At 40.9% G+C, this 14,333-nt stretch overlaps 1 protein-coding gene across 6 annotated transcripts; it reads right to left on the bottom strand.

Moving 5' to 3' along the window:
• Positions 1 to 8: 8 nt before the first annotated feature.
• Positions 9 to 14,314, bottom strand: Rskr (ribosomal protein S6 kinase related). Of its 6 annotated transcripts, none has more exons than XM_047543142.1 (12): positions 14,109 to 14,314; positions 13,479 to 13,727; positions 13,311 to 13,394; positions 13,115 to 13,183; positions 12,672 to 12,741; positions 12,329 to 12,433; positions 12,121 to 12,161; positions 11,843 to 11,870; positions 11,549 to 11,638; positions 11,375 to 11,463; positions 11,159 to 11,269; positions 9 to 259 (listed from the first exon to the last, which is right to left on the bottom strand). In XM_047543142.1, the coding sequence occupies exons 1-12, from the start codon at positions 14,283 to 14,285 to the stop codon at positions 107 to 109; spliced, it is 1,266 nt and encodes a 421-aa protein (XP_047399098.1). In that variant the 5' UTR covers positions 14,286 to 14,314; the 3' UTR covers positions 9 to 106. The 6 variants fall into 6 exon arrangements, with proteins under 6 accessions (XP_047399098.1, XP_047399093.1, XP_047399096.1 ...); XM_047543137.1 differs by lacking the exon at positions 9 to 259 and adding an exon at positions 9,898 to 10,709 and having other exon boundaries at positions 11,153 to 11,269; XM_047543140.1 differs by lacking the exon at positions 9 to 259 and adding an exon at positions 9,898 to 10,709.
• Positions 14,315 to 14,333: the final 19 nt, after the last annotated feature.

The following is a 14,333-nucleotide window of genomic DNA, read 5'->3' as shown; positions in this document are numbered from 1 at the left end:
GACCGACCCCTCACCGCCGACGCCAACTGGGGGGTCTACACACCCTAGGCCTACCACAGGTCTTGGTATCCTGACGTCGGGAGGACACCGCAGGTAACTGGAGGGTCTAGAAGTCCAACCGTCCTACTTCCAGCGGAGCGCCTTCACGCCCTGTGGAAAAGTCGTCTCCATAGCCAGACCTTAGAAGGTCCCTCCTGGTGTTTTCCTTAGTGACCTCTGGGTTACCTCCCACCTCTTCTGACAGAGCCGGCCTGGGAGTCTGGAAGGGAAAGTTGATTGTTTGGTTGTTGTTGTTTGTTTTGGTTTTTGGTACCAGGGATTGAACTCAGAGGCATTTAACCACTGAGCCACATCCCAGCCCTTTTTGTCTTTTTATTTTGAGATAGGACCTCACGAAGTTGCTTAGGGCCTCACTAAATTGCTGGAGCTGGCTTTGAATTTGCAATCCAGTCTCCCGAGCCACTGGGATTACAAGTAATGCGCCACCATATAGGGCTAGAAGGGAAAGTTGGAAATGGAATGGTGTTGCATGCCAGTAATCCCAGAGATTTGGGAGGCTGAGGCAGAGGGAGCGCAAGTTTAAGGTCAGCCTCAGCAGTTGAGTGAGGCCCTAAGCAACTTAGTGAGATCCGGTCTCAAAATTAAAAGATAGAAAGGACTGGGGATGTGGTTCAGTGCTTTAAGTGCCCCTGGATTCAACTCCTGGTACAAACAAACAAAAATCTCCATTTTATAGATGAAGGAATTGAGTCAGAGAATTTAATTTGTCTGGTGTCCCACAGACAGTTAATAGCAGGGCCAATCTTCCAACCCACTTCCAACTACTGTACCTACTGTTTGTTAATCTTTCTTTATGGTAAATCTGCCCATTGAAGGTAGCATGCATCTTTAATAACAGCTAAGGGATTTTTTAATTTGTTTTGAGACAGGGTTTTACTGTATTCCCAGGCTTTCCTCAAACTGAATTCAAGTGATCCTCCTCCCTCAGCCTCCAAATAACTCAGACTACAGGCAGCTCCACTATGCCTGAAAGGTTAAGTATTTAAATTAATCTTTGATGATAGTGTGTTTCTTTGAAACTTTTTTTAACCTTTGAATATTTTTCCACATTTTTATTGATGCATTATTGTTGTACATAATAATTGGATTTGTTGTTACATATTCATATGTACACACAATATAATAATATAATTTGGCCAGTATTCCTCCCCAATATTTCCCCTTTCCTCCATTCCACCCACCCCCTGGTCCCCTTCTTCTACTAAACTAACTTCCCCTTGATTTTCATGAGGTCACCCCTATCTTTCTTTTCATTTTTACTCTCTAGTTTCCACATGAGAAAGAGCATACAACCCTTGACCTTTTGTGTTTATTTTCCTGCAAATGACATGATTTCATTTTTATTTATGACTGAATAAAACTCCATTGTGTATACCACGTTTTCTTTATCCATTCATCTGTTGATGGACACCTATGCTGGTTTGATAGTTTGGAGATTGTGAATTATACTACTATAAACACGGGTATGCATGTTCTCTATAGTAGGATGACTCATTCTTCAGGATAAATACCAAAGAGAGGTATAGGTGGGTTGTTTGGTGGTTCCATTCCTAATCTTCTGAGGAACCTCCATAGTGGTTTCCATAGTGGTTGTACTAATTTATAATCCCACCAATAGTGTATAAGTGTTCCTTTTTCTCCACATCCTCTCCAGCATTTGTTATTGTTTGTATTCTTGATGGCTACTGTTATTGTTTAGATATGTGATGTCCCTCAAAAGTTCAAGTTTTGAAACAATGCAAGGTTTAGAAGTGAAATGATTGGTTTATGAGAGCCTTAACTCAAATCAGTGAATTAATCCCCTGATGGGAATAAGTGAGTGGTAACTGAAAACAGGGGAGGTGGGTCCCTGGGAGCCTGCCTTTAAAATTTATATTTTGTTGTAGAGTATCTCTCTCTCTCTCTCTCTCTCTCTCTGTCTCTCTCTCCCTCCCCCACCCCCCACCTTCCTGGTGCCATGTTCCCAGCTGCTTTTTGAGGAATGGAGCTGGCCTTCTACGAACTGAGACCTCTGAAACCATGAGCCCCAAATAAACTTTTCCTCCTCCAATTGTTCTTGTCAGGTTTTTTTTTTTTTTAACAGTGGCAAAACAAACAAACAAACAAACAACAACAACAACAAAAAAAAGTGGCAAAAAATCTAACTGAAACAGCTGCCATTCCAACTGGAGTAAGATGAAATCTCTGTATGGTGGTGATTTGAACTGCCCTAATTGCTAATGATGTTGGACAATTTTTTTATGTATTTGTTGGACATTTATAGTTCTTCTTTTGAGAAGTGTCTGTTTAATTCATTTGCCCATTTAGTCATTGGGTTTTTTTTTTTTTTTTGGTATTGAGGTTTTTTTTAAGTTCTTTATATATTCCATTTTTCCTCACATTGTGTAGATTCTTTTTCCATATTCTTAGTTGTTTCCTTTGCTGTGCAGAAGCTTTTTAATTTGTTGCCCTCACATTTATTAACTCTTGGTATTATTTCCTGAGCTTTAGGTTTAGGGGTTTTATTAGAAAAAACATTGCCTATGTATATATGCTAGAATGTTGCTCTGCATTTTCTTCTAGGAGTTGCATTGTTTCCGGTCTAATTCCTAGGTCTTTGATCCATTTTGAGTTGATTTTTGTGCAGGGTGAAACATAAGGATCTAATCTCATTCTTCTACATATGGATATCCAGTTTTCCCAGCACCATTTGTTTAAAATAATGTCTTTTCTCCAGCCAGGATTTTGGCACCTTTGTCAAGGATCAGATGACTCTATTTGTGTGGGTCTGTGTCTTCTATTCTGTACCATTGGTTTTTGTGTCTGTTTTTATGCTAGTGAATTTTTTTTTTAACACTCTGGAAATTGGTGTGTGGGCATACCGGTGGGGATGGAATCCAGAGCCTCCAGCCTGCTGGGCAAGCACTCTACCCTACCAGTGAGCTACATCCCCCAGCTCAGGATTCTGGAAGTCTTAGTGAAAAGACAAAGAGGAAAACCTATAATCTACAAACTGTAGGGCCTTCAGGAGATGGACTCCACTACAACTATTATCCCATACCTTAAGAGCTAGCCACATATGACACTGAGCTCTTCAAATGTGTCTAGTCCAAACTGGGATGTGCTACAGGTTTAAAATGTACACTGGATTTCAAACTTTGCATAAAAAATAAGAATATAAAATCATTTTAAAATATCAATTACATGTTAAAATATTTTAGATATATTGGGTTAAATAAAATGCAAAAATTGATTTTACCTTTTTTACTTTTTGCATTGGCTGGCAAAATTACTTCTGTGTCTTGCATTTCATGTGTGTGTGTAATTTTTTTTTTTCTTTGCAGTACCTGGGATAGACTCAGGGACACTCTACCACTGAGCTATACCCCCAGTCCCCACACCCTTTTTATTTGAAACACAGTCTCCTTAAGTTGCCAAGACTGGCCTCAAACTTACAATGCTCCTGCCTCAGCCTCCCCAGTTGCTGGGAATTACAGGCATGCACCACCATGCCAGGCTGTTTGCATTATATTCCTATTGGATGGTGTTGCTCTAGAAACATAATGGTATAGCTTGCAGGCACTAGAGATGATCACAGCTTAAGTGAAAACTAGGGGGAAGACTGTATAAGTGGACAATCTTGGGGTCCATCCTTAGCATTGCCCAAAAAAAAAAGAAGAATCTTTTCTTCCCCCATGCTGGGGATCAAACCTAGGGCTAAGCTTGCACTCTGTCAAGCCACATCCTTGAGGAGCCCATCTTGAATTTGGGATTGTTCAAGACTCAACAGAGGAATCCCAAGGAGTATTTGGTCAATCAAAAAGACCCAACAGGGCTGGGATTGTGGGTAAGCAGTAGGACACTTGCCTGGCATGTGTGAGGCTCTGAGTTCAATCTCTAGCACTGAAAAATAAATAAATAAAAAAGAAAGAAAAAGAGATCCAGCATCTAGATCTAGATAGGGTGGCATACGAGTATAATCCCAGCTATTCAGAAGGCAAGAGGATCACAAGTTCAAGGCCAGACTGGACAACTTACTGAGATCCTGTCTCAAAATTTTAAAAAGGACTGGGAAGGTAGCTCAGTGGTAGAGTGCTTACCTAGCACCTTAAAGGCCCTGGGGGTTCAATCCCTAGTACTCAACAAGGTTGAGAAGTGACAGGAAAACCAAGGCAGAGAACTCCAAATGTCAGGAGGAAAAGCTTATATTATAGAAATGAGTGAATTGGAAACTTTTTACTCCTTATTGCAGTTGGCATGCCAGATATCAGCTACAGGAATATGGTGCTTCAAGGCAATTTGGAGACCAGGAGGGATAAACCAGAGGAAAATGCCAAATAGGTAACATAAACAAAATTAGTTTGTTTATATTGTTTTGCATAACTTTAAAATTTGATGTTTTTCAACAAATGCTGTATTACTTTAGCAAGTGAAACAATAAAATGCAAAGATATATTAAGATTCTCCCATCCATTTTACCTCTTTGGGAACCAACTCTATGTACACCTTTATAAAAAATATATGCATACATGAATCCATATATAGCAGTTTATTTATTTACACATATATACTGATTTTATTTTTTCCAAAAATTAACTGATGCACAGACAGGGTTGTCTGAGATTGACAATTAATGCTTTTATTTTCTTTCTTTCCCCTTCTTTTCCCACTTGCATTAATACTTCATTCCTTTCCAGGTTCTTTCCCTTATATTTCTTACCTCTCCCGCAATCCTCCCATGTAAAAACCCAACACACACACACATACATGGGAGGGGGAGAAGTCATTAAGTCTTTTACAAAAATGGAATTTGGCGGTGGGTACTAGGATTGAACCAGGGGTACTGTACCACTGAGCTACATCCCCCAGCCCTTTTTATTTTATTTTTGAGATGGGAGTCTCAGTAAATTGCTCATGTTGGCCTCAAACTTGCAATTTCCCTGCGTAATTCTCTTAAGTAACTGGGATTATAGGCATGTACCACCACACCCAGAAAAATGGGAATTTTTACACTTCTGCACTTTCATCCCCTCTCAATGTGGCAGAAATCCTGCCCAGCCAAATCATATAGGTATAGTTGTTTTATAAGTTCATATTCCTTACCCTTATTTTGAAAAAAGTTCTTCTAAGTTGTAAGAGTTCTGTGTTAGAGACATTTTAACTCTATCATCATATTGCACTTTTTTGTAGGTTGGGGGTACCAGGAATTGAACCCAGAGGGTTTTTACCACTGAGCTACATCTCCAGACTTTTTTTTTTTTTTTTTTTTTTTTTTTTTTGAGAACAGGGTCTTATTAAGTTGCTTTGGTCCTCACTAAATTACTGAGGCTGGCTTGGAATTTTGAGATCTTCCTGTGTGAGCCTACCAAGTCATTTTTTTAAAATATGTTTTTTTGGTCCGCTGATTTGACTAATGGTATCTTTAGCTATAGTGGGGTTTTTGTTTGTTTGTTTTCAGTTTGGTTTTTTTGGTACTGGTGATTGAACTTAGGGACACTTAACCACTGAGTCATATCCCCAGCCCTTTTAATTTTTTTATTTTGAGACAGGGTCGCACTAAATTGCTAAGGCTGACCTTGAACTTGCAATCCTCCTTCCTTAGCCTCTTGAGCCCCTGTGATTACAGGTGTGTCCCTCTACTCCCAGCTAGCTATAGTTTTTATGTGGTCAAGATTTTTTCATTCATAGCACCTGGATTTCTCATCTTGGTTGAGTCATTCATTCATCAAAATTTTAGATAAATGTATTTTTATTTATGGTGTTTTCATTTCCTTTTCTGCTTTAAATATCTCCTTCAATCCTTCATTGTAGACCTAGTCTCCTGGATGTTCTAAGATTTTTTAAATGTATTTTTGTAGTAGTAGATGGACACAATACCTTTATTTATATATTTTTATGTGGTGCTGAGGATTGAACCCAGTGCTTCACACATGCTAGGCAAGCGCTCTACCACTGAGCTGCAGCCCTAGCCCCTGTTCTAAGATTTTTAATGTTTTTATGATTTAAATATTTATAATTGAGTCTGTGGCATGATATGAAATAGGGATTCAACTATTTTTATTAAAAGTTATAATTTTTAAATTTTAGAACTAGAAATTTTTTTTATAAAAATCTAATTATATAATCCAAATCAACCACCCTGTGAAGTATCCACTAGACATTTTTGAACAGGCTCAAAGGATGAAACTATGGAATTATTATCCCTGCTGTTGTATAATGGTGTACTGAACAAGGCAGACAGTGTGAGAGTTTAATCAGTGGGACTTTGTATACCAACAAAACTCATGAAGGGGACAAAAAAATCTGAAACATTATATTCTCAGAATATAAGCAAAACCAACCTATAGGGGAAAAAGTAGCATGCCTTTTTGTAAACAAAATAATCATTCCTGATTAATCCATTAGAATTCTTCACAGGAATTCCATTAGTTTGCTAGAACTGCCCTAACAAAGTTCTATCTACAGGATGACTTAACAACAGAAATTTGTTTTCTCCTAATCCTGGAAGCTATAAGTCTGAGATAGATGTGTCAACAGGGTTTTCTTTTGAGGCCTCTCTCCTTGGTTTCTACATAGGGTTTTCTTTTGAGGCCTCTCTCCTTGGTTTCTACATAGGGTTTTCTTTTGAGGCCTCTCTCCTTGGTTTGTACATAGCCATCTTCTCCCTGTCTTCAAATGGTCTTCCTTATGTGTGTCGTTGGGTCCTAGTGTGTTCTTTTTTTGGGGGGTGGGGGGGTACCAGGGATTGAACTCAGGGGTACTTGACCACTGAGCCACATCCCCAACCCTATTTTGTATTTTATTTAGAGACAGGGTCTCACTGAGTTGCCTAGTGCCTCACTTGCTAAAGCTGGCTTTGAACTCACTATCCTCCTACCTCAAGCCTCCTGAGCCACTGGGACAGGTGTACCACCATGACCAGCTCCTAATCTGTTCTTTTTAAAAATATTTTTAGTTGTAGATGAATACAATAACTTGATTTTATTTTTTTATGTGGTGCTAAGGATCAAACCTAGTGCCTCACACGTGGGAGGCAAGCACTCCACTACTGAGCCACAACCCCAACCCTCATAATCTATTCTTAATTACCTCTTTAAAGACTATCTTTAAATACAGTCACCTTAAGAGGTGCTGGAGGTTAGGACTTCAACATAACAATTTTGGGGAGGACACAATTCAGCCCATAACAGGAGTTAATGATGTAGTTGTTTGTTTTGTTTGTTTGGTTTTGGTACTGGGGATTTAACACAAGGGCAATTCATCACTGAGCTACATCCCCATTTCTTTTTATTTTTTGAGTTGTTGAGAATCTTGCTAATTTGCCAAGGTGGCCTCAAACTTGTGATCCTCCTGCCTCAGCCTCCCATGTAGCTGGGAGCCACAACCATGTGCCACCAAGCCCAGCTCTTTGGTTACTTTTTTTTTTTTTTTTTTTTTTTGCTCAAGAGCTTTAAAAAAATACGAGCCAAAGCCAGGTGCAGTGGCACATACCTATATCCCAGGTACTCAGGAGGCTGAGGCAGGAGCATTGCAAGTTCAAGGTCAACCATTTTTTTCAACTTTTTACTTAATGAAAGTTTGGTTTTCTTTTACCTTCTCCACTCTACCCTGAAAATCACTGCTGAAGTATACCACTGAAGAAAATGTTGAAAACGTCCTCATTTGGAAGTCCAATGTGCTGTCCAGTGCACTTTGGAGCCACCTAAAAAACTGTTCTCATTTGGTAAGAAATAATTCAAACTACACTTAGATGACGATAGTCTCTAAGCTATCTAATTTGACCAAGGAAAAGGATTCTAGTGAAACTATGTGGACCTTAACACATAGTGCTGCTGTGACCAGAAAGGTCACATATGTTGGATAACCTAACATTAACGTTGGACCAGACATACAGTATCATAAAATTCTCTGTATATGCCTTTTGAAAAGCATCTGAAACCCTCCCCGGACAATTAAGAACCAGTGATTAAGGCTGGGGATGTAGCTCAGTGGTAGAATGCTTGCTGAGTATGCACAAGGCCCTTAGGTTAGAGAAGGGCTGAAATAACTTGTTTAAAAACAACGGAGGGGCTGGGGAGATAGCTCAGTTGGTAGAGTGCTTGCCTTGCAAGCACAAGGCCCTGGGTTCAATCCCCAACACCGCAAAAAAAAAAAAAAAAAAAGGAATAGTTACAGATAAATCCAGGCATCAAATATAAATTCCAAGCTAATGCTCTTACCTGCTACTTTAGAAACCATTAATTCACATTTTTCTTTTTTTATATTCAGGGATTCTATCCAATATATAGTTCCGTTCGTTACAACTTTTAAAAAGTAATAAAACTATAAAAATATCTAAAGAAAAATGAGATAAAAAGATGAAGGATACATTCTCTTTTATTTATTTATATCCCAATCTTATTCCAAAAAGGCTTACAAAAAAGTAGATAATACAGTAATTTTTTTAAAAAATTAGAACAGAAAGCTGAGAATAAGGAAAATAAAAAGAAGATGGAACCAAGAATATAACTAACATACGAAATACATAAATGCTTGCTGAAGGTGAGTCACAATTTGGGATTTAAGTAGTCTAGTATTAGCATGAGGAGAAAAATACAGTCAGTTGAATATTTAGTATTCTTAAGGTAAAAATCAAACAGCAATTCAGGAAACGTGCAACTGGGTCCAGAGAAAATTTCTCCCATGCATCCTTAAACAGAACATCATGAACTATAATGAGCAACAATTTTTTACAGAGTCAAGTTTTATAGAGATTCATATGGACTGCCAAAGTACTACCCAGAAAAAGCAATTCTGCAGAAACTAATAAAATGCCAGCTATATACAGGGAAAATCTGGCTTAATACAGACACAGAATAGTAAACACAAGTACACAGGATACTCTCAGACCCTCTTGGTCAGGAAAGAGAGATCAGATATAAATGAAGATATAATATGGTCTACATAAAAGCAAATTTGGGTGGGGGGGTTCCAAGGTTTGAACCCAGGAGTGCTTCACCACTTCATGCGAGTGCTTCCCATCCCTTTTTTATATGTTATTTAAAGACAGTCTTGCTGAGTTGCTTAGGGCCTCACTAAGTTGCTGAGGCTGGCTTGAACTCTCAATCCTCCTGCCTCAGCCTCCAGAGCCACTAGGATTACAGGTATGCGCCACCATGCCCAGCTAAAAGCAAATTTTCCCCTCAAATATCAGAACTAAAATGAAGCTTTTGAGAAGTTAGTTTAGGAAAATGAAAAAAGAAAAAGTCATGAAAGATAGAATTGTATGTAAATTCAAGGTTCAGGTGATTTTCCTTACAAAAGAAAAAGGTTCTTGAGTTACATCTCTAACCTTAAATGTTAAGGTTGATGTCATGCCTCTGAATCCCTTGATTTGTCCAACAAAAACTGCATTCTGAGTTGTCTAGGGGAAATGGTCAGCTTAGTACTTCTTTTGTCTTTTGGAAAATATTTTGGTAGTTGTTGCCCCTAGAAAAGACATTTAACCCACCCATGCTTCAGTTTCTATTTTATTTTTCACTTGCATTCATTTTCCTTTTTATTTATTTTTTTATATTAAGTATTGAACCCGGGGGGCTTACCACTGAGCTATATCCCTAATCTTTTTTATTTCTTATTTTGAGACAGGGTCTTGCTAAATTGCTTAGGGCGTTGCTAAGTTGCAGAGGCTCACCTTGAACTTGTGATCCCCCTGCCTCACCCTCCCAAATTGCTCAGATTACAGGCATTCACTACCATACCTGGCTCATTTTCCAATTTTTAAAAATTAGATTTACTGAAAATTGGCCTCTAACTCCAGTTTTTTTTTTTAGTTTTTCAACCCAGTACTGTGGGTTGAACTCAGGAACACTCTACTACATCCCCACCTCTTTTTTTATTTTGAGACAGGTTCTCATTAAGTTGCCAAGTCTGGTCTCAAACTTGTAAACCTCCTGCCTTAGCCTCCCAAGTAGCTGGGATTACAGACATGCATCACTGCACCCAACTCCCAGTCTTATTTTTTAGCTGCATATTTTAGGTATTAAGTTGCCAGCTTTTTAGGCCTTTGGACAACATTCATATTTGCTACTGACTAGCCTATTAAACATATTAATAGCACCTTTGGAGCCCATCAAGTGTCATTATTGCCCAAGAAAGAAAAATGGCAGAAAAACAAGGAGAGGGGAAAGTAGAGGAAGCCTTTTGCTGACAGACTGAGGATAAGAGCACTGGAGAAATGAAGCAAAGGAAAAAAGTTACTACCTGATCTGAGATGTTAAATGGAGAGGTGGGTTGTATGATGGGGAACTGAATGCCCAAAATTTGAACTCTGGACCAATGCCTAGAAGAACAGAATATTAAGGGGCTACAAAGTAAAAACTGGATCATCAAAGTGGTCATACTGAGTTGGTAGTGGAGGAGATCCTCAGGTTCCCAGCTAGGTCCCAATCTATAGTGGACAGGGTCAATCAAGCAGGGATGGAGTAGACCAGGAAGGACTCCAGATCACAGTCAAAGTCCTTGAAGAGCTTGGACTCCAATGGACTTGGCTGAGTATCTTGTGTCTCCATGACAAAGTCCACTGGCTGCTTCTGTAGGAGCTCTGGGTCAAAGGTCACACCCCGAAAGAAAGAGTGGACCTGGAACTGATGTAGATAACGTAGACGGTGGAGGGGGTTCTGGCATAGGAGCTGAAGGGAAATAGAGTATGAAGGATGAGGGACTGGGACAGGAAAGAGACTAAACAAAGATGAAAAGGGAGAAAGAAGTTCATGGAGTTATGGAGAGCAGGAAAAAGAACTCTAAAGAGTAAAAGATTTATAAAAGAGGAAGAAACGGGTTAATTTGAGGCAAAGGTAGAAATAACGGAGCTAGATGTGTGAGTTTTCAGATTGTAAGAGTACAGCACTGGTCGATACTCTGAAAGGATCTGTCTATTCTGGATGGTGAGGTGATTTGGAGGACCCAGAACTGAGGAATGAATTCTGAAGTATTGGTAAGAGGGCAAATAATTAGATTAAGTAGAAGTTATCCCCCAAATCCCCAAAAAATATTAATCAGAGGAATGGAGAAATATCACCTCAATGATAGGGCAGTGAATGGTTTAGTAATCAATAAGGAAAGCAGTGCTTACCCTTACCTCATGAAGCAGGAGTGAGAACTCCTGGTTAAGAGAAGCTGGGATCTCAGAGTCACAATGGGTCACTCTTGCCAACATGGCCACATGATCTCTCTCTGCAGCCACTGGGAACTGAATTAAGAGGTGGAGGAGGCAATAAGACAAGACTTCCTAAGGTCTTCCTTCTTCACACCACAGGGTAAAGTTCTCTGCCCAACACCACTACCAATCTCTTACCTTTCCAGTTGCCAGAGAGAAAAGCAAGACACCTAGGGACCACCAATCAGCAGCATGGTTGTAAGGCCCACCACTTAGGACCTCTGGGGCTATGGATTTGAAATATACCTATCATTGATATCCTTTGGCTATACACCAGTCCATTATTTACCCACCAGCTTTAGCCTCTCTCACCCATGTATTGAAGAGTGCCACAGATAGTATAGGCTTGGGTTCCCTGGGGCAGGTGGCGGGACAAACCAAAGTCTGTCAGTTTCAGATGGCCTATGAAAGAAGATAAGGCAACAACAGCACTCTGTTCCATCCCTGATCAGCCATGATAAGGGTACCTTTCATCCTGGGACTAGGGAAGAAAAGACTTACCTCTTTCTTTTTTCTTTTTTGGCGGTGCTGGGGAATGAATCCAAGGCCTTGTGCTTGTGAGGCAAGCACTCTACCAACTGAACTATATCCCCAGCCCCAATTTACCTCTTTCATCCAGAAGGATATTCTCCATCTGAAAGATCACAGGTGAGAAGTTATTACTATTATTCCCCTTCAACTCTTTCATCATGTGTACCCCCAAAATGAAGAAGGTACCCTTACTCAGCATTCAAATCTATATTTGGGAGAGCCATCACACAAATCCTTAGCACCCACTGGGATCCTAAGACCAACTGTTCTCAGCTCTCCAACAGCTTTCTTGAACCTGTTGGAACTTCCTACTGAGGCCCCACATCAGACTAAGGGAAAAAAAACAACCCTACCTTCACGTCTCGATGGATGATGCCCAAGTCATGGAGATAGCCTGTGGATGACAGCAAGCATGGGGTATACTGAAGTTCTCCTGTCCTTTCTAGTTTCCCTAGTAGTCCCTGTCTTATGCCTATTTTTGGCTTCCAGAGTTAATATCAATTCTCCTACCCACCAACTTAATGCTTCTCTCCCCATTTCCTTTACCACTTTTTTACTTACACAGCACAAGAACCAGCTCAGCCGCAAAGAGACGGATGGAAGACTCAGGAAAGCAGCCAACAGCAGACCACAGGGAGTACAGATCAGTGCTGCAGTAGCTACACACTGCAAAGCACCAGATATCTAGGCAGTGTTTTGGGGGGCTACAATGCCAGGGCTCAAGGCATTATAGGCCTCCTGTCCAAACTGATACCACCTGCTAATCCCTCTCCTTGTGGAATAGAGAGGTGCTATGAGAAGGGTAAGATAGCAAAGGCAAAATAAGCCTAAAGAGAAAAGTAATCTTAAGTGGGAAAAATGGTAGACGGACCCTAGGGGATGAGGAGAGAGGCCAGTCACTCACTGATGAAAAGATGCCGTTTTCCCTGCCAGCTGTCCCCCAAGCTGTGTACAAAAGGATGGTTGATCTGTCTCTAGGGACAAAGAAATCAGGAAGTTAGAAAAAGAACAGGGTCATTGAAGAGAAAGGCAGCCAAGAAATCAGGTTGTGCAGAAATCAGACAGCTACTTCAACTGTGTTCGCAGGAACTCAGTAATTAGGACTACTTGGTAATCTTGGAACCAGCATAATACTAAGGAACACACTGGGACATGCTGGAGAGATTTCCCTGACAGAACCTGAAATAACTGTTAATAGCTATTAGCTACTTTTCTCAGGATCTCTTTGGTGTTAAGCTAAGGTTTTAACAGATGGGGAGAGCAGAACCAGAAAAATTAGAAAAGCTGGACAAAAATGATGCTTTCCTGTGGTTCTCCCCACCATTCTTTCCAGGACTCTGTGCATACCTGGATGCTAACCTCCTCTTTGCACTGCCTCAGGGTGTCCCTCTGTAGGACTTTTATCTTTGGTACCACCTGTAAGAGGAGAGGAGTGATAACTTACAGAGAATCTTGCTACTGAATTGTTTATTCCTCCTAAACTCTCAGGAACCAAGACTGGAAGCAGTAAGTAGAGAGTAATGTGGAGTACCCAGGCCCCTACCTTCACTGCAAATACAGCTTTCTGGGCACAATCTAGCACCTTCAGGACAGTTCCAAAAGAGCCTTTCGCCACAAGACCTAAAATCTATACAGAGAAACAGACAACAGAATGATTTTGTTTCTAGATTTCTCCCAAAGAGACCCCCTCCCAGGGATTTGGATGACTTACCTTCAGCTGCTGCTGCCCCCTAATGGGCCTCATGGGAAACTCTGGTAGAAAGAGACTGATGAACTGAGGCACTGGCCACTCAGACAGAGGCTTCTCTACTAGCAGTGAGGTCGCTTCTAGGGGCTTCTGGTGCAGACATTGATGCTCTTGTAGTTGCCATAGTTCTTCCAGACCTGACCTGATGGTCCCCATATCTGACCAGAGGCTCTTCCAGCCTCGGACCCAGGGGCCTTGGATGTTGCCACCCTGCTGAGAAGCAAGGGAGCCACGCTAAACCTGGCCCTGAAGCATTGCAAGTTCTGCACATCTTTGCAGGCACTCCCCTCAAATCTCAACTTCTAGAGGAACCAATCAAAATTTCCATTACCCTTGCTTTGTGATAAGGTCTGGATTTCCTGGGCATAATTCATATCCTCTAGTAAAGCAATTGTTGGAAGTTTTCTCCATGATGCACCAAGAATACAACCTGTGCCTCAGAATGGGGCCACAATGCTTTCACATCATAGCCTCCCTGCCCCACCCCCACAGTGAGTATCACTAACATGCTACTAACCAGGGACTTCCTGGGCCTCAGGAGGCCCATGCCTCCTCCGTTTCCTTTCAATATGCTGTCAGAGCCCCATAGCCTACCTTGTGAGGTGCAGTCACCTGGGTGTGTTGTCCCTGCCGACAGCTCACTGCTCCCATTCCCAGCCTCTGCCTCTTCTCTCCTTCCACTAAATCTGCTGTCCCAGTTACATAAGCAATCCCTCCCCTCGATGCTGCATTACACACAAGCCCTGCCTGTTCCAATGTGCACAGACCCATCAGCTTTGGGCCAATGTCATACAAGGACTGGGAAGCATATGTGATAGA

This window comes from Sciurus carolinensis, chromosome 3, assembly GCF_902686445.1.
Source record: "Sciurus carolinensis chromosome 3, mSciCar1.2, whole genome shotgun sequence".
Taxonomy (NCBI): Eukaryota; Metazoa; Chordata; class Mammalia; order Rodentia; family Sciuridae; genus Sciurus; species Sciurus carolinensis.
This window is presented reverse-complemented; position numbering and strand designations above follow the sequence as displayed.

Excerpts from the sequence above, each read along its gene's own strand:
- Rskr (XM_047543137.1), bottom strand. The coding sequence starts at position 14,285 with ATGGGTCTGTGCACATTGGAACAGGCAGGGCTTGTGTGTAATGCAGCA. Across the intron at positions 12,434-12,671 it reads AAAACGGCATCTTTTCATCA|TGTGTAGCTACTGCAGCACT; the intron begins GTGAGTGACTGG and ends GGTGCTTTGCAG. Across the intron at positions 11,464-11,548 it reads TGGCACTCTTCAATACATGG|CCCCAGAGGTCCTAAGTGGT; the intron begins GTGAGAGAGGCT and ends TCAAATCCATAG.